The sequence below is a fragment of the Cavia porcellus genome, unplaced genomic scaffold (assembly GCF_034190915.1).
Source record: "Cavia porcellus strain 051 isolate PalLab524CR breed Dunkin Hartley unplaced genomic scaffold, mCavPor4.1 scaffold_20, whole genome shotgun sequence".
In the NCBI taxonomy this organism is placed as follows: Eukaryota; Metazoa; Chordata; class Mammalia; order Rodentia; family Caviidae; genus Cavia; species Cavia porcellus.
In genome coordinates this window covers 11,233,777-11,253,659 of record NW_026947503.1, presented here as the reverse complement: position 1 = coordinate 11,253,659, position 19,883 = coordinate 11,233,777, and the positions used below count along the sequence as shown (strand labels likewise).

The 19,883-nt window shown below is 36.1% G+C and overlaps 1 protein-coding gene across 5 annotated transcripts in view; it reads right to left on the bottom strand.

Annotated features, from left to right (window-relative positions):
- Positions 1-19,883, bottom strand: part of Rttn (rotatin) — a 182,362-nt gene that overhangs the window by 52,219 nt on the left and 110,260 nt on the right. For all 5 annotated transcript variants that reach the window (XR_010041369.1, XM_003466520.5, XM_063231469.1 and 2 more), the window contains 3 exons: positions 14,474-14,666; positions 11,485-11,575; positions 7,856-8,009 (listed from right to left, as the gene is read on the bottom strand). Coding sequence is in view for 4 of the 5 variants with exons in the window: in XM_003466520.5 (XP_003466568.2) it covers positions 7,856-8,009; positions 11,485-11,575; positions 14,474-14,666 (438 nt within the window). In the remaining variant the exon portion in view is untranslated. The remainder of the gene's footprint in view (positions 1-7,855; positions 8,010-11,484; positions 11,576-14,473; positions 14,667-19,883) is intronic.

Below are 19,883 nucleotides of genomic sequence, written 5' to 3'. Positions count from 1 at the left end.
AAGAAGACTACTAGTTAATAATCAAATTCAGCAGCATACATGGACACAAAAATCAACAGCATTCCTGTACAGTAATTAGGAAAACACCTTTCACAATAGCATCTAAAGAAAGAGAAATATTTAGGAATCAACCTAACAGAGGATATAAAAGATCTATATATTGAAAATTACAGGACTCTGAAAAAGGAGATTACAGAGGATATCAGAAAATGGAACGATATACCTGGCTCATAGATAGGCAGCACCAACATAGTGAAAATACTCCCAAAATTGTTACACAGACTTAATGCAGTCCTGATCAAAATACCACTAGCATACCTCACAGAACTAACTAGAGAAAACATTCCTAAAATTCATTTGGAACCAGAAGAGACATAGAATGGGAAAGGTAATCCTGGACAAGGTGGGAGACGTGACAATTTCTGACTTAAAATTATACTACAAAGCTACTGTGATACACAAAAGCAAGAGGACAAAGAACAGAGGAGAGCTAATGCTGAGAAATCCGGTGTGGAGACCTGCATTACTTTCCCGCATTTCCCTCCCCTCTGCCCCTCCCTGTGAAAGAGGCCTGGCCAGCTCCACGCTGAGATGATGATGCCACGGAGGCAGCTTTGGGCAAATCTTTCCCTTTTTCTCCAAACTCATGGCCTCCTCTAATTTCATCAACCTCAAGCAGAGAAACCTAAGCCTATGGACCTAAGAGTGTATGAACAGGAATCAGAGCAGATTGGCATCAGTGAAGAAGAGTTTGAGCTGCATGAATGATCCAGTCCAGCATGCTGGCCAGAGTAGGGGATCTGCCTTTGTCAGGCACCCTAGTGCATTGCTGAGAGTGCTGTCACCTGGATCACCCCAACTTGCTCTGTATATTCTACTGACAGCATCTGCAGGGGGAGAATCCTAGGAGATTCTCAATTCTAGAACTGCCTATGGAGTGGCTGAGGCTGGAAACTGATCATACCTGTGGGGCTAAAGCAAAGTCAGCCCTGGGAACACTGAGAGCCTGAGCAAGTTATTTATAAAAGCTAGAACTTACCGCGACTTCCGGGAGTACATGGTGGATAGATAGCAGCAGCTTCGGAGGCTCTCTGAGAAACCGCACTTAAAATCCAGGAATGATGGCGGGCGAGAAGTCCTAAGCAAGGGGAGATATACTTTGCCGACCCAGGAACGAACTAAACTAAGAGAAACCAACTGGAAACGTAATCCTGGTGATATAACAGGAACAGATAAGGTCTCAGCGTGGAAGCTGGGGCCTGCACCACTGGAAGCCTCGATTTGAATTTTCTGCAGCCGCTGTTACATCCCAATCAGCACGGCAAGGAGAGAGGCGCGAAAGCTCTGAGAGTGGGAGCGGTGAATGGAGTTGACAGCAGGACTGGCCGGAGCCCTGCATCGCGGTGAGTAGATGGGGGACCCTTCCATAGAGTAGGAGGCTTCAGCAAAAGACATAGTGGGACGGGGCAGACTAGCTGGAACAGGGCACTGAAATCACTTCAGTCACATATTCCCCTTTCAAGCAGGATTGGTGGCGAGTGCCTGGCTTGGGTGACGCCACTCACTAAGACCCAGTAAGCCAGCCCAAACCAGCGCCTGGCGGTATACCCTAGCAGTGAAGCCTTCGTTAGGTTGACCTGGAGGGGCGGGCCCAGCATAGGCTGCCCAGGTCTGTGTCTCCCTAGTACACTGTAGTGGGCAGGAACACCTAGACGGCTCAATTCAAACAAACTGCAACTGACAAAGAAAGAAACTGGGCCTCCTGTATACGCTTGTATAAAACAAACAAAAAATATGGGAAGAGTGAGCAACAAGAAAGGGTTCTCGGCCCCCAATCCTGAGAAACATGCAATATCAGACACAGCACCAATAGACATAAAGCGCTATCTCCAGAGCCTCATCGACGAGTTCAGGAATAAAGTTATTAACAACCTGAAGCAAGATATAAGTAGAATAGTTAGAGAAATGCTAAGCACCGCACAAGAAAAAACAGATGGTGGAATGGAAGAACAGAAAAAAAAAAGAGGATAATTGTTTGATGGAGAAAATAGGGAAAACATAGAATACGTGAAGCAGGTTCAAAGAGATTACCAGGAAACTAAAAACTCTATCAAAAACTGGCATAACAGCTTGAAAGAAACTAAGGATAGATTTTCAGAACTGGAAGGCAGATTTATAAGGTGGGAGCATGAAATGAAAAACTTCTTAAAAATAACAAAAAAAACAAACAGCAACAATACAAAGGCTAGAAGATGATAAGAGGATCTATAACTTGAAAATTAAGAACATAAAAGAAGAAATAGGGACACAAACAAATGGACTACAAAAGCTATTCACAGAAATAATCCAAGAGAATTTCCCTAATTTAGCAAAAGGTAAAAATACTCAGATGTATGAGGCGTACAGGACCCCAGCCACCTACATCCCAAACAGAGCTACACCCAAGCATATAAAAATCAAAATTCCAGAAATCCAATATAAGAACAGAATATTAAAAGCCGTCAGAGACAAGAAACAGATCACTTACAAGGGAACACCCATTAGAATTACAGCAGACTTCTAGGCACAAACCATCAAATCACAAAGAATGTGGGGGAAAATAATTCAAGCTTTGCAAGATAATAACCTCTAGCCAAGATTGGTATATCCTGCACAACTTTCCCTAGAAATTGATGGAAAAACAAGGTGCTTCCAGAATAAAGAGGAACTAGGGGAATGTGCAAACACCAATTCAACTCTACAGAGAATACTGCAGGATATTCTAAAAAAGGAAAATACCAAGATTCCAGAAATAGTGGCAGAGAGACCACAATGAATGGAGCAGAAAGCTAAATGAAGAAGACAAACTGACAATAAATGACAGAAAAAGAGCTCAACAGAAATGAGGCAGAGAAGATCAGATGGTAGGTACAGCTATTTTGGAGAAAACAAAACATCATAATAGCTAGTGCTGATTTAGTATCATCTTGTTTTGATGTCCCATCATACTTGTATTCTTCTGTCACCATCGATCTTAAAACGTTGTATCTTACTGGATTTTATTATATATGATAATATAAGTAAAAACTTTTATAGACAAGGAGATTATACAGAAACCATTGATCATTTTCTGTTAATTGGTTCTAAATACCCTGCAATAATGTCATTCTCTTGAATGGTTTTATAGTGTCTTGATATGTTTGGTGCTACAGTACACGAAGTTATACTCAAAGATTTGAAGGAAAGAGACACTATGGTAACTATTTTTATATCAGAATATCTTGTGGTGAAACACTATTTTGCTTAAATGGTTATGCTTTGACCTGCACTGTTCTGTTGTTATGCCCTCTCTTATCTCAATCCCCACCTTTTTAAAAAATTATTTACTTTTTTATTTTTATCTTTTTAATTAAGGGAAAAATAAATAAAAAATAGCAGGATACTTTATAGTAACCTACTTTGATTTCCTATTACCTTGATTTGAAATCCTGTATTGCCCTCACCATCTTGTTTTGACTGATTTTCCCCTATCCTGCTTTGCTTCATAGTACCAAGTTCGAAAGTATAGGCAACAACCGTGAAGACAGTAAGATTCATTATGACACCCATTCTGGTTGACTATTATCTTCTTTTAAAGTAATATCTCCAATGCTTTGGTTTTATTCTTTACTGTTTCGTTCAATTTTATCATAACTGGCAATTCTTCTTAAAATAGCAAGAGGCAGTATGGTAACCATTGTTGATCACCTTGTATTTTGTTTTTACATTATCTATTATGTCCGTCCTTTTGATTTGACTGACTCTGTTCTGGTATGTCACATTTGGTTTGACTCTCTTCAAAAAAAGTAATAAGAACTGTGCAAGTAATAAAATCCAAAATGTGTAATTGTCATTGTACAAAAGAAAAGAAAGTGCTCTAAAGGTTATAACTATATATATGTTTAAGTGTATAAGATAGATAACAATATTACTGAGTTTTTTGGATCATTGAACAAAACTGTTTGCACTCTCACTGTTTCAAAGTCCACTTTATATGCTTTAATTTTGTAACCTGAACAACTGTTTCTAAGATGAGAATATGTAATCTATTAACTAGTGATTTCTTACTGTTTATTTTTTAAATTTTGTATTACTTGTACTCTTTTTCTGTTTTTTCTTTTTCTCCTTAAGTAAAAAAAAAGCTAGAACTTTAAAAAAATAAAAAAGCTACTGTGATAAAATCAGCATTGAACTATAAAACAAAACAAAACAACACTAGACCTGAGGATGAGTGGAACAGAGTAGAAGGTGCAGACACAACTATAAACATACTCAGCCACCTTTTCTTTGACAAAGGGGCCAAACATACTCACTGGAAGAAAGATAGCCTCTTTAAATAAATGGTGCTGGAAAAACTGGCTTTCTGCATGTCAAACACTAAAACTAGACCCATGACTATCACTATATACTAAACTAAAATAAAAATGGATCAAAGATCTAAATACTAAAAGAGAAACACCAAATCTACTGGAAGGCAGGGTAGGCAGAAATCTGGAAGACAGGCATAGGCACAGTATTCATATACAAAACCTAAACTACATGGGAGTACTTCAAAGAATCACCAACTGGGATCTCATCTTACTAAAATGTTTTTGCACACCAAAAGAAATTGCCAGCAGAGTGGAAAAAAAAATCACAGAGTGGGAAAAAAATTTACCCAACTGTCCCTCAGATAAAGAACTTATTTTGTGTTGATTTTCCCACTAATACAGAAAAGACAGATGTACACATAAACGCTTAGACATGCCTAGAACTTCTCCTAAGGAGATTAACAGAATTGACTTTATTATGTATGATGAAATGAATAGCTACTGTGAAGAAAAAGAGACATTATGGTAGCCATTTCTGATTTCCTATCGTCATGCTGTGAAGTCCATAAATGCTTTTATTCTTTGGAGTGGTTTTAGTCTGTTTTGTATTATTTAATTTCAATACATATGAAGGTATACTCAGCTATTTTGAAGAGACATCATGGTAGCCATTGTTGATTTTCTTATTGTCTGGTTTTGAAGGCCTGTAATGCTTTCGTCCTTGTGTTTTGATCAATTTTACACTATTTTGTTTTGTTTGAATTCATTGTGTGTGAAGATATGGACAACTATTTAAAAGAAAACAAGAGACATTACGGTAGACACTGCTGATCTCCTGTTTTGCTTTAAAATTCTGTGTCACTTGCATTATTTTCTTTGGATGTGCTTTGTTGTGTTTCATTCTATTTTACCCTCTTTAAAGGAAAAAAAAATTTTTTTTTGTCTTTTTCGTTTTTATTGATACCAGGGATCGAACTCATGACTGCCTGCTTGCAAGGCAGGAGCTTATGCTGCTGAGCTAAATCCCCAGCCCCTAAAGTAAAATTTTAAAAAAGCACGCTGGACAACAACCAGAAAGAAAGTTTGCATTACTATGTTTCTTTTTTTTAAAGAATGTTTTTGGTTTATATCTTATACTGAGTAACTACTTTGAAGATAATGAGAAGTACAAAGTCATAATCATTATTTTCTTATTATTTGGTTATGAAAATGTTTTATTTTTTCATAAAACAAAAATAAAATGTGACAAATTAAATATACTATGAGTCATAATTTCAGAGCTATTATTAGCCACATAATAAAAAAACCTATTATTGTTTGTGCTACTTCTTGAAAAGCAAGTTTTCTTCCATTTTCCTTTTTTTCTCTAGTAAGGTTGAAAAGGAAAGCATATCGTGCCAAGTTCAAGGCAGCAGGACAAGGATTTGTTTGAAGAACCAGGAAGAGTGTAATCTTCCACAAAACACTACGATAAGAAACGGTTATTATTCTCTAGCTGTGCTTACAGCTAACAGTGTAGCAGTAAACCTGCTAGAGTAAGGCACATCTTTCCAGCTCTGTGCTCTGGGAAATGTCAACTGCGGAGACAGGGAGATCTTAAACCCCATCGCTCACCATGCCGTACTGCATCTTAGGCCAAACTTCACTACAGCTTGACTGAGGACTTCCATCCAGGTGTCTTTCAGCACCAAAGAGGTATTTGGAAACAGCTTCTTCTACAGCACCTGGATTAGTGTTTTTAACTGCCTTGTTATTTCTGGCTGTCTAAAACAGTATTTTGTAGACATATGTTTACTCATTGCTGGTCCCACAAAAGTTTAACTCTACAGTATAGTATATGTCTTTTTATGTACTATAATGCATACTTATGTTTTATACCTAAAAGACTAGTATAAACTTTGGATTTTCATGGCTTAGTAATGGCAAAATATTTGTTGAGATATAAATTAAAAACTTAAAACTATTCATACTTAACTTTATTAATTTACTTGTTGAATAATTTTTAAGATGATTTACTGTCCTATAAACATATTAATGGAATTATATATAAATTAGCAATTCATAGATGATAGAAATTAATTTTTATATAATCACTCAAAACTTAACTTTCCAGAAAAAAAATTAAAATGTAATTTCTAAAAACATGTTTAGTAAACTTTTACCTTTTTATTAGGTATCAGAAAATACCTTTTAACCAGTTGCTAGACATTCAGATGTTGTCAATGCTTTTCCTTTCCTCACTTGATGTAATTAATAGTAGGTGAAATAACTTTTATGTAGCTGGGTAATAAAATATGTACTACTTTTTCTTAACTTTCAAAGACCAAGTCACACACACAAATATAAAAGGGTGAATGAAAAGCACATGCAGGGCAGCGAGAGCAGCATGTTGCTCAATGACTTTTTGCGGTGTGACTTTGGGATCATCGATTGATCAGAAGTCCTCAACTACAGCTATCCATTAACCTGTCTTGTAGCACTAATGTTGCACACATAATTTTTATCTTCCATGAATTCAATTTCATTGTTTTTTCAGGGGACATCTAAGGAAATCCAATGTAAGAAACTGAACACAAAGTTGCAAGAGGCCACAGGCCATAGTAACACCTAGGTTTTGTAGTTAATTTTCTTTTTGTCCTAGGACTCAGTTGTCAATTCCTTGGGGTTGATACCACCTTGCTGAGACTGCCTCTTACAGAATTTCTAGGTATGGAACTACTGGTCCTCCATTACTGGGGTAATTTTAACAAGGCTGTGATCCTGAGGACTGGCTTTGTTGGGTATCAAGACACATTTCATTTTCTAGACTATAAATCAACCAAATCCAAACAATTCAAAGGACTGAATAAAACCAAATTCAAAGTCAAGAATTACCAGGTGATCACTATTTCATTATAAGCTATGATTTAAACTTTCAAAGCGATTATAGTTGATAAAACATTTGATTTTGATAGATGCTACATTGTTGTAATTTTCTCTAGTACTAAACATTAAACTTTCTATGATGAAATATTTTACAATGTAAGATTTTAGCAATTTTTTGTGTTTTTTTTTTTTTTGAGATAGGGTCTCTCTAATGTAGCCCACACTGGCCTTGAATTGACAGCAATCCTCCTGCTTCAGCCTCCAGAATGCTGAGTTTATAGGCATGCACCACTATGAAAATTCTGATGTAATATGCTAGATTGGGTTACACTTATTAATGCAGTCTTAGAGTTTTTAACACAATTTATTAAAAAAAACCCTGATACTCAGAATTCACTGTACTTTCCAATACAGCATAGCTTTGTCCTCATTTCAACTCACAACATAAGTATTACTCATCGGACTATGTGTTTGCCATAAGTGGTCTCTAGGAACCACTTAATAACCATCCTAACCATAAAACAATACATCATTGAAGCCTTTCAAAATACTGGGAAAAAGAACCCCCAAAGTAACCTAAAGTGAGTATCTGGAGCGAAGTAAGTTTTTTTTTTCCTCAATACTATTCACTTGAGACCTAAGCTAAACAAAATAAAGCTTACCTAAGACATCGTTGGTGTACATGGTGAGAACTCCAATGATACTATTGATAAGCGATTTCAGAAGCTCTTCCTGAATCACAAGGTTACGATCTACTAATACACAGGACTGCAGAAGCCTGGACAAAGATGATAGATATTCCAGGAGAAAGGAAACCTATGTGTAAAATGAAATAAAGTATAACAAAACATATACAAATGGCTCATCTCAATGACACAGTATTTTATTTTTCTATGCATTGTAATAAATTACTGCTTGGTAAGAAAAGTTAATGAAACACTATTAAAATATTAACCATAATTTCTGTAGCTCTGAAGTTAATCCTTAGCTAGCTAGGTATTATTTTTCCATATATTATGTATTTAATGAGCACATTAGCACTATCAACTATGACACCACCAAACCAAGTGTACTTTCAAAGTCCATTTCTTTATTCTATTTAAAGAAAGGAGGTCTTCAGGTTAAAGTCACTAATTGTGAAATCAGTCTGGAAGAAGGACAAAACATGTTCCAAAGATACAAAGCACACAATTTTGAGAAGGAAGATTACAAAAAGAGTCACTTAAGTACACAAGTTGGGGAAGGGGTCTAGTCTATAGCCTACTTATTACTACAAACAAAACACAAATATGTCCTGGTTTTTCCCTTACCTATCCTTCAACATAAAGAGTCTTCTTAACGACAAGATAAAAGAACCTACTTTTCCAAATGTGAGTACTATGTTACCTAGAAAAGTACTTTAAGAATAGTTTTCTGGACATGTGGAAATTAGGTTAAGCTACTCTTGTTTTAGATATAAAATGCCCTCCAAGCCTCATGTGCTCAGAGGCAGGGCTTTGTGAAGATAACCAGATCAGGGGACACCAGAGTCATCAGTGGACAATTCCTCTCACTCACAGATGAGGGTGTGGTTAGGGTAGGAGGCTGGCTCTGGACCTCAGAGCTGGGTCACGTGGGTGTGACCTGCACAGGTGTCTCTCTCCCTAATTCCTCCAGCAGTCCCACCTTCCTGGCTTGCAACCTGTGAGCAGTTTTTCTGTTGTACTTCCTGTTTTAAAGTCAGCAGACTAGGACATCAGTCCTCTAAACACTGTGTGCTCTAGTCAACCTCTTCTTTAAATTGTTGGTATCCTGTATTTTGAGTCATCAACAAGAAAGTGATTAAGATGGCTGTATGTCTCATTTACTCCCTGCCCTCAGGCGATGAGATAGTCCTTACATGCGGACCTCACAGAGTTATCCTGAAGTCAGTCTCTGACTGTCTCTCTCACTGACATTTTCCTCTCAACTATATTCTGATGCTTCAAGTCAGAAAGTGTTCTGCTACTGCGGAGGGGTACATGCCTCTATGGCACACAGCCTCAGACTATTTCAAAATAATTCTTCTACACTGTCTTTTTGAGTATGTTCACCCTTTATCTAATTTTATAACTTAAAAGTATAAGTGGTTCTGTATGTTACAAACTCCTAAAAGTTTGTGAAATTTCCTTTGTTTACTGCTTTGGATCCTTTTTTGAATTTTTCATATTTTATGCTAAAAGCTATAGCAAGTCTGACTTCTGGATATAAGAATTATTACTACAGATAAATAGACCAGTAAAATGTGTGAGATGAAACTGAATTGTGGCTGTATTATCATATTAAAGATTAAATACGGGGCTGGAGATTTAGGTCAGCGGCATAAGCGCCTGCCTTGCAAGCAGGCAGTCATGAGTTCGATCCCTGGTACCAATAAAAACGAAAAAGACAAAAACCAAAAAAAACAAAACAAAACAAAAAAAAGATTAAATAGAATATTGATACAGTAGTTCATTGAGGAATGTTTTCTGCTTATAACACTCTTCAAAACAAATGCCAAAAATACAAAACCTTCGCAAGCACAAACTTCAGCACCCCTTTTGGCAGACTGGCATCCCACCACCCATTGTTCTGCCCACAGGCCCCGCTTCACACACCCAAGCCCTGTTTCTTCTCAGGTGTTAACCCAGCGTTAGGTCTGCAGTGCCTTTTTTGACTATCGTTCCCAATAGAGGCCTTTTTTCTGTCCCACACTGTTGGTCACCGTGGGCTACACTGCTGTACTTTCTCACGCTTACTGTGGCTCTCTCGTACTAGGACTCACACCGCATTTGGGCAGATGCATGTGCTCTGCTCGCAGACGTCTCCCTAGCACCCAGGACAGTCCAGCGTCCTTGAGGCTGAACAGCGTTCTGGTGTGAGGGAAAGGTCTTGTATCTACACCAGCAGCCAGTCTACATAGCAAACAGTACAACGGTTACAGCAGACATTCAAGGCAGAGCAGTGAACAGCGGGCTGCTTTGCTGGCGATGCCTCGCTGCCCTCATTTCTCCTTCACATACTCAGTTCGAGCTGCTCTGACCTCCTTGTTGCTTGCTGGACCGGCCGTGCACACCGTGAGTCCGTGGCCTATTATGTCACAGGACCGGCTGCTCGCTTACGTCAGGTCACAGTCATGTCTGAAAGGCCTTCCCTGGACACAAGTACAGCAGTCCTTTTTTCCCCAACTCTGACATCACTTCCTGCCCCCTGCTGTAGTTTTTCTTCTGAGATGTCTATCATCACCAGACATACATTAACTGATTAACTCTTCTTCCACAAGGAGAGGAAGGGTCTTTGTTTTATTCATTTAGGATCCTGGTATGCAGGATTCTCAGCAAAGATTTATTGAATGGATAGACGGAAAATGGAAGACTCGGTTACTATGCAAACAAACACCTTCAAATGAAAACACTATTCAAGAACAAGTGGTTCAGAAATGAAATATTCACGGGTCTTTTATATTCAGAAAGATCAAAGAATACATCTCAGAGCATAGCGATACTGGTCTAGTTCACCTTTAACTCACCACTGTCTCTCCCAGTCTGGGAACCCATATTCAAATTTGACTTTAAGATAAAATCTCTATGAGTAACAACTACAAAAATTTATCAGGCACATTTTACATAGAGTATCTATCTATAGGCAAGAACTTAAAAATAGTAAATATCTTTGAAGGGAAAATTATAAACTTGATTTTATCAAAATAGCTTTTAAAATACATACAATTTAGCCAACAAGTATTTCAACAACTTTAACATAGGTTAAAAAAAAAAAAAAACAAAAAACAAAAAAACAGGGGCTGGGGATTTAGCTCAGCGGCATAAGCACCTGCCTTGCAAACAGGCAGTCGTGAGTTCAATCCCTGGTACCGATAAAAAGGAAAAAGGCCAAAAAAAAAAAAAAAAAAAAAAAAAAAACACCAAAACAATAACAACAATAATAAAAACAAAAACAAGTATTAATAGTCTAAAATCATAGAAGAGGTATATAAGCTACCCAATGTCTCTTTTTCAAATGGTGCTAAAAGATAACCAGACACTTTTGTAGTTTGTTAATGATAATCAGAAATACTATCTAGGCCTGGAAAGCCACTATTCTTGCTACTATCCAAAGATATCTTTTATCAAAAATTTTAAGTGAACTACTTCAAAAATCTTACCATAACACATACATTCCAAGAGATTTTTTTTTATCCTTCTATATTTAGATCTCTTCAGCAAAATTTATGCTTTGGACATAAAACAAACAAACTTACAATTTTGATGACAGGAGGCAAACTTGACACACTTACATGAGCCCGAGTATGCTCCACTGGAGGTAGTGGAGGCAGGGGGGTCTTGAGTTCGCGGACACATGTCTCTAAGAGGGTACAATCTACAATGCTGGGAAGGACAGGAAAAGAGAACTTGTCACATGATTAGGATACTTTCTACTGAAGATAAGTCAGAATTTAAACACTGAAAGTAAACCTGAACACAGTTTATAAGGAAGGACTTTTTATAAGGAAATGTTTATCAATATTTCCCAGAGTATTTCAAAAAGAGAAAAATACCTCGATAGATAAATGTGTGATGCCAAGAATTCTTAAGGACATAATATTTAAAGAACTTTTATTAAAAGTAGAACAAAATACAACAAAACCCATTCAGAAGAAAAGCAAACAAAAATAAAAATACTGGTGGTTATATTTGTATTCAAAATACCAACATCAGAATCTAGGAAATATGTTCATATTTAGAAAGTAAAAGTAAAATAAAACAAAACAAATAAAGTTACAATAAAAATCAAAAGTAAAAAGCAGGGAGGAAAACGGAATAAGCCTTTGCAAAAAAAATCCTTTAATAACCGTGATAGCACAGCGTTTAGAACCTGCAGGGACACAGTCTGCTGTAGTATGTGTGTCACAGGTTTGCCACCACTGCCTTAATACCTCTCTGGTTTCAATACCACATCAAAACTATCTGACTTCTAAAAAGAAAGCGTATTTCCAGAGCTCCACTTTGGTCATTCTTCTAGCAAGAAGAAAAGCCAACTGACTAGCACTTATTCTTCTAACTTAAGTAGGCATTATGGTATAAAGAAATGATAAATAGCAAAAACAGCTTATAGCTCATTACAGATCATAAATGTTAAAAGACTAATCACAATTGAGCAAAGTAAAACAAAAAAAAAAGTTTAGTTTTCTTACTACTCAGAAAGAGAACACAGTACGACTTGGCAAAGAGAAGAAAGGCATTTAAGAGAGGAAATGTTCTAAGAAGAAGGGTTACTAAGGCAGAGAAATGCAAATGAATACAAAGGTAACAATAGAAGGTAGGAAAGAGCCTTAGTCAAAAAAGAAATCACACCTTCCCGTGAAGCAAGCCCTGTCGTGCTGATCAGAAACAGCCTCAGCAAGAAGAGAAACCATCCATGCCTTCCTGTGAACGAGGCTCTGCCACACTGATGGGCAAGAGTCTCAGGCAGAAGAAACGACACCTTCCTGTACACTAGCCAGTCAGGGCTAAAACACCAAAAGAACATCTCCCCATCCCACCCTGCAGATTCAGAGGACCCAGCGGGGGATGACAGTAACTGAGGGGAAGGGAATAGATGGATGCTTGTGTTGTTTGGTTAATTCTGCAGGCTGGTGCTGATGGTCTGGACCTCTCCGTGGAGGATAGCAGTGTACACGGTGTCAACTGTGGGGGATTTCCCCCTGTCTTGTTTTTGAAATCTAATGTTTTGTTCCCTTTTACCATACTCTTTTATTACTGTGTCTGGTAACCTGAGCAACTATTTTAAAGATAACAATGTGCAGTGTTCTTCTGTTCTGCTTTGCTCTGATTTATTGTTTTGTTTTATTCAATGTTTTGTTTTGATTTTCCTATGTCTGATGCTATGGACAACTATTGTGAAGAAAGCAAGATATAATTTGGTAGCCATTGTTGATTTCCTGTTATCCCGTTTTGAAGTTCTGTACCACTTTCACTACTTTGTTTTGATTGGCTTTATTTTGTTTTGTTTTGTTGGGTTTTATTCTCTTTAAAAAAAGAAAAAGAATAGAAGGTAGGTAGCTTGACTTGAATAATACTGGATATTAGGAAAAAAGAGTATTTATTCCCAGGAGGGGGATTTCTGGACATTATCACTATTAATCCTTTTTACATAAAAGCTGTCAGTAATTAGGCTCCAGAGATTAAAAGAACTTTTCCAGGACTTTAACAATACTAAGCAAATCAACTGCAATCTTAGATGGTCCTAAATTCAAACTCTAGGCCTTTCCTATGACACTGTATAAGAAAATCAGAAAAGAAATGAAGCACTTCTCTTAAACAGTTTATGAGAATCATTATATTAGGCACGAAGAAATGAACAGCTACTTTAAAGAAAAAGAGACATTATGGTAGCCTTTGCTGATTCCGTATAGTCATGCTGCGAAATCCAGTAATGCTTGTATTCTTTGTTCAGAGTGGTTTTAGTCTGTTTTGTATTGTTTAATTTCACCATACATGATGGTATGGATAGCTATTTTGAAGATAACAAGAGACATTATGGTGGCCACTGTTGATTTCCTACTGTCTGCTTTTGAAGGCCTACTATGTTTTCATCACTGTTCTGATCAGTTTAATACTATTTTGTTTTATATGAATTCATTGTGTGTGACAATATGGACAACTATTTAGAAGAAAACAAGAGACATTATGGTAGCCGCTGTAGATCTCTTGTAGTCTTGCTTTGAAATGTGTCACTTAAGTTGTTTTCTTCTGATCTGCTTTGTTATGTTTAGTTTTACCATCTTTAAAATAAAAAAATATAAAATTCAAAAAATCAAATCATGATTTTTATCAGAATATATTCTAATGGATAACCTTAGTTTCTTGTAACAAAAATAACTCCAAATGCATTTAGACAATGATATTTTTGTTCAAACCTAGAGGCATGAGTCTGTGACTACTAGGAGGATGAATCATCAAACTCCTTCTCATCTAATTAAGAATAACCAAGTGAAAGACATAATATTCCCTGACTGTACTAGAGGACAGATGAGATTTAGAACTTTCTGAACTGAAAAAAAAGAAAAAAGAAAAAAGCCATAATAGTTAAGATAACAAATCAATACAAATGCTTTAATAGACCTAACACAAAAAGTATCAAGATAATTGTAGCAAAAACAAAACACCTATAATTTAATAAGCCTCACAAAGAATGAGAATATACTCCTACCATATAGGAAATCTCGTATCAATACAGGAAACTACGTCATGTAATAAGCTGCCTTTAGAGTGTTTCTCTCTTACCTACAGAGGAGCTCTACGAGCTGGGCTCGTTGGAGAGCATTTGCAGTGTCTTGTGGCACAATCACCAATAGGTTGTCCAGGAGGCTACAGATTGCTGAAAGAAGACATGGAGTAACAAAAACACACTGTTTGGGCAGCGGAGCAGATAGGGATGAATCAGGATGAGGCTGTGATGATGTAATTTCATGCTGACCTATTATTGAAAATAAGCATAAAATTTAGTATTTAGTTTACTTCAGAGTTATACACAATATACATTAGTTCTTATAATCACAGGCAAATTCCTAAAAATGAAGACAAACAGTTAATACCACTAGCTCAGTTCATCTTACCCTTGAGACTGAGAAGCTAGATTATCCCTCCTGTTCTTTATCTCTACCCTCTACTGTATGTGCATGTTTATGCTTGAGTGCAGTATATGTGCAGATACCTGTTTGTGAATGAACTGTTTGTATGTGGTGTGTACCTACAATATCGTGAATGTATGAGAGTAAGAATGCACAGGAAGGAACATGGTTTGGGGCCCCAAGCATTAACACAGTGAAGAACCTGTAGACTTTTCTGACCCAGCCAGAGGTCAAAGGCATTTCAAAATTCAAAGTATTTGTGGATTACAGAAAAGCAATAAAGTATGCGCACCATATCTTCATTAACTTTTTCAATGGGTCTTAGAAAATATCCCATAACAAAATAAACATATCTGTAGTGTACAAAATGTACAATCATAGTGGGCTGAATAAAGGAATAAAAAAAACCTCAAATCAGTACTGGTCATATGTAGCAAATGTGTTTAGAACTGGGCAAGCTTAGCTATTGTTATGGTTTGCTTCTGGCTGATTCCCCAAAGCCTCATGTGGTCATAGGTGGGGCTTTTCAGTAGTGGCTGGATCCAAGGTTTATGATGCTAGGATTGGCACAATCCTAGGAGCAAGGACACTATCGTGGGTGAGTGCTACCTGCTCTAGGAGTGGGTAGCAAGGACAGAATATAAGAGATAGAAAAGTTCAGAGCTTGCTGCTTGCTGTTTGCTGCCTTCTGCCTGCTGGGTCTGTGAAGTCCCTCTGCCATGTGCCATCCCGCCTTGGAGCCAATCAACAATGAACTGAAACCTCTACAAACTAAGAGTTACAATTAACCTTCCTCCTTTAATTTTGAGTGTCAGGTATTTTGTCTCAGCAACAAAAAAAGTAACCAAGACAGCTACTGACCGAGTTCTGATAAAACTCAGTTTTCAGATATTTTGAATTTAAGAGTTAAAGATATAAGAGTATAGTCTTTTCAAGCAGACTTTAATCTATCTCAAAACATTCCCTGATTACTCTGACTCCTTATTTCTTTTTTTAAAGAAAATATTAAATTTTGAATAAATGCTGATCTTACCTAAAGATAAAGGTGATTATTGCTTTTTTGTAATTATATTCTCATAGTTTCTACTTACTTTTACATAAGATATAGGGTTCTTTTCCTCTTCGAATATTAGGAGTTTCTTATGTTACATATGTCTTTTGGGAAGGTACCAGGAATGGAACAGTTGGGTCAAAGGGAATTTCTAGTTTTAGTTTTTTAGGAATCTCCACACTGATTTCCATAATGGTTGTATCATTGCAAATAGGTATGCAGGCTTGTCAATGCCTTTGGAATTATGTCAAACATTTATAGCATTTTGTGTCAAACATTATTTTCCATTTTAATTACATGTAGTAATGCTTATTTCTTTTTTTACTGATCTGGATTTTATACATGGTTAGAAAATATCTGATGCCTAGATTACAAGGAATCTATTTATATTTTATTCTAATATTTGTATGATATTGATTTTCACTTTCATAACTCATAATTCTTGTTTATGATTTTAAACACATCAATTTTATCTTTCTTCAAATGTCTAGTCAGTTTTAGGATCATTTATCAAGAGTCATACTTTCCACAGTGATCTGAGATATTATTTAATTATACAGGAAATAATTTTTAAATCTATTTTTTATGTGCCAGTAACATAACATATTGATTTAACTATGTTCCTTAGCAAGGCTTAATATCTACTAAGGATAGCCCCATTTTCAAATATTGTCCTGGCTATTTTCCATACTTGTTTTTTCAGATGAATAAAAACTTGTCCACCCTGAAGAACATTTTGGTATTTTTTTAATGGGGCTGTATTTAATTTATAGAGTAACAGTGAGAAGTCACATGTTTTTGATGGTGATTCATAGCCAAAAATAAAAGACATCACTCCATTTGTTCACAACTATATTTGTGTTTTTCAGAAGTATTTAGAGCTACCTTCAATAAATTTTTGCAAATTTTTTTCTTCATCCAATGTTTTTGAACTTTTACTAATACATATTTGCAGTCAATTTGTAATTACTTTTATAGTATGGAATTGGTACAAAATTTAACACATTCCAATTATTCCCCTTTCCATCCAATCCCCTTTACTATTTTTCTCTCTTTCATTTTCCCATTATCTACCTTTTATTCAGATATATATATGAGAAACCATATAGTATGTAAGTATTATGATTTCAGGGGGCATACAATGCCACAAGCTTATCCTTTGTGACAAAGTAGTACTTCACTGTGTAAAAATACCACATTTTCTTTATCCATATATCTGCTGATGAATATATAAGCTGCTTCCAAGATTCAGTTGTTATGAATTGTGCTGCTATAAACACACGGATACATGTTTATAGTAATATATTTAATTCTTTGGGGAAGATACCAGGAATGGAACAATTGGGTCAAAGGGAATTTCTAGTTTTAGATTTTAGGAATCTCCACACTGATTTCCATAATGGTTGTATCAGTTTACAGTCCCATGAGCAATGGAGGATTCCTTTCTCCTCACAGCCTCACCAGTATTTCTTACTGGTTGATTCCCTGATGGTAATTATTCTTTCTGAAATGAGATGGAATCTCGATGTTGCTTTAACTTGTATTTCTTGAATGGGCAGCAATGTTGAATGAACACTTTTTTATTGGCCACTTGTATTTCTCCTGAGATATATCTATTCATTTTTTGATGCCCATTTTTAACTGAGTCTTTATATATGAGGGGCCTAATTTTGTATTTTCAAATATATTCTCAAATATACTCTTTATCTGTTCTAGATACTGGAAGTTCTTGGTCTGTGGAGTAGCTAACAAAGTTTCTTCCAATTTTGTAGGTTGTCTCTTCATGCTGTTGGTAGTTTCCTTTGCTCGCTTGTCTGTTTGTTGGTTCTTTGTCTTTTGAGACGGGGTCTCCCCATTCTGTTCAGACTGGTCTTGAGCTCACTTTGTATCTCCGGCTGATCTCAAACTTACAATGATTCTCCTGCCTCAGCCTCCTGAGTGATTTTAATCTGAACCTATTTAATTTGATGTGATTCTATTTTTTTGATTCTCAGTGTTAGATCTTATATCTGAGTTTTGGTCAGAAGATCTTTGCCTACACCTATGCCTTCAAGAGTTTCACATATTCTGTCTTCCAGCAGACTGTATTCCAAAGTTTAGATTTCTGATCCATTTTGATTTTAGTTTAGTACATGGTGAGAGAAATGGGTCTAGGTTCATCCTTCAGCACAAGGACAGCTTTCATAGCACCACCTGTTTAAAAGGCTATCTTTCCTCCAGAAAGAGATTTGGCCCTTTTGCTAAAGACACCATAGTTAAGTGTGACTGCAGTTGTTTCTGGGTCTTGTATTTAGTTCCACTGATCCATAAGTCTAATTTTTTTTGCCAATACCATGCTGTTTTTATCACTATATTTTGTTGTATAACTTTAAATCTGGGACTGTGGTAGCCCTGCCTTGTCTTTATTACTAAGAATTCTTTTGCTATTCTGTCTTTTCCAGTTTCATACAAATTTTAGGAATGATTTCTCCATTTGTGTATGAAATTGATTGGTATTTTGATTGGGATGGCATTAAATGTATATAAAAGTTACAAAAGTACAGCCATTTTGACTACATTGGTTTGGCCTACCCAGAACATACTTTCTGATATCTTCTTTAATCTCCTTTTTCAGAGAACTACACTTCTCACTGTAGAGGTCTTTCACTTCCTTGGTTAGGTTAATTACTAAGTATTTCATTTTTATGATGCTACTATCACTCTGCTAATTTCTCTCTTGGATTTTTTGTTATTGGGATACAGGTTATTTTTTTCCTAATACCTTGTTATTATTGCTATTATAAATGGTAGTTTTCTCCATCATTATACTTTCAAACTATCTGTATTTATTAATTTTTAGGTTAATATTATGTCTTGCTACCTCACTGAATTTATTTACTGATGAAATTAGCTTTATTAATTCTTTAAAGATTTCCAATCATATTATATAGAAGGTAAAATATATATTTTTAGAATTAAATGTTATATATTGGTAACATGAATTATTGAAAACCAAAATGGAACACTTTAGGAAGTTATCAAAACAAGTATTGTAATGAACATTCATAGTGGTAATTAAGAAAGTAGTTCTTTCTCCCCATCATCCTACCCTTAGGGACTGAACCTAGGCATTATGTATGTTAGGCAACTGTTCTAGCCCTGAGCTACATCCCTGTCCTTTTTCTTTCTTTTTGTGGGGGGTCTTTCTGAAATACGGTCTCACTAAGCAGTTCAGGCTGGCCTGAACTCACTTTGTAGTCCAGGCTGGCCTCAAACTCACAGTGATTATGCTGCCTCAGCCTCCTAAATACTGAGATTAGTCATGTACCACCATATCTGGCTATGCCACATATTTCTAAAAACAGTTTTTTGCACAGATACTTCAATATAACTTATATCAGAAATTTAATGGTGCTAAAAAAAAGGACCTCATACTCTCTAGAATTAACAAATTTGTAATCTTTGAAATAAAGTTTAAAGCAGAGTTGAAACAGTTCTTTTTTTTATCTTTTTATCGGTACCGGGGATCGAACTCACGACCGCCTGCTTGCAAGGCAGGCGCTTATGCCGCTGAGCTAAATCCCCAATCCCCGAAACAGCTCTTAATAAAAGGATGAAAACTTCTATGTTACTACTAATAAAAATAATCATGTATTTCTAATAAAGTTTCAATAAGCTTGTCTCTTTCAAATCGGAAGCACAGTCTTAGAAAATGTTCCTGACCAAATCTCTTCACTTTCAGGTGGACTGCTGTGGTAAACTGTTTTCTCAACAGCTAATATTCATTGGTTCCCTGATTTAAAACACTAAATATCTATGCTTAATTAACAAGGAAACCATGTTACATATTGAACTATTTATTTTATAACCAAATTCTCACTTATTAGTTAAGAGCATTTGTTTTGTTGAAATCCAATATAATCATTCTAAAGTTATTCTATTATGTTCTTATTTTATTAACATTTCATTTTTAGATACTTTCATAACATCTGTCTGGATCAAATTATTTATTTACTTTTTTATGAAAGCAGAC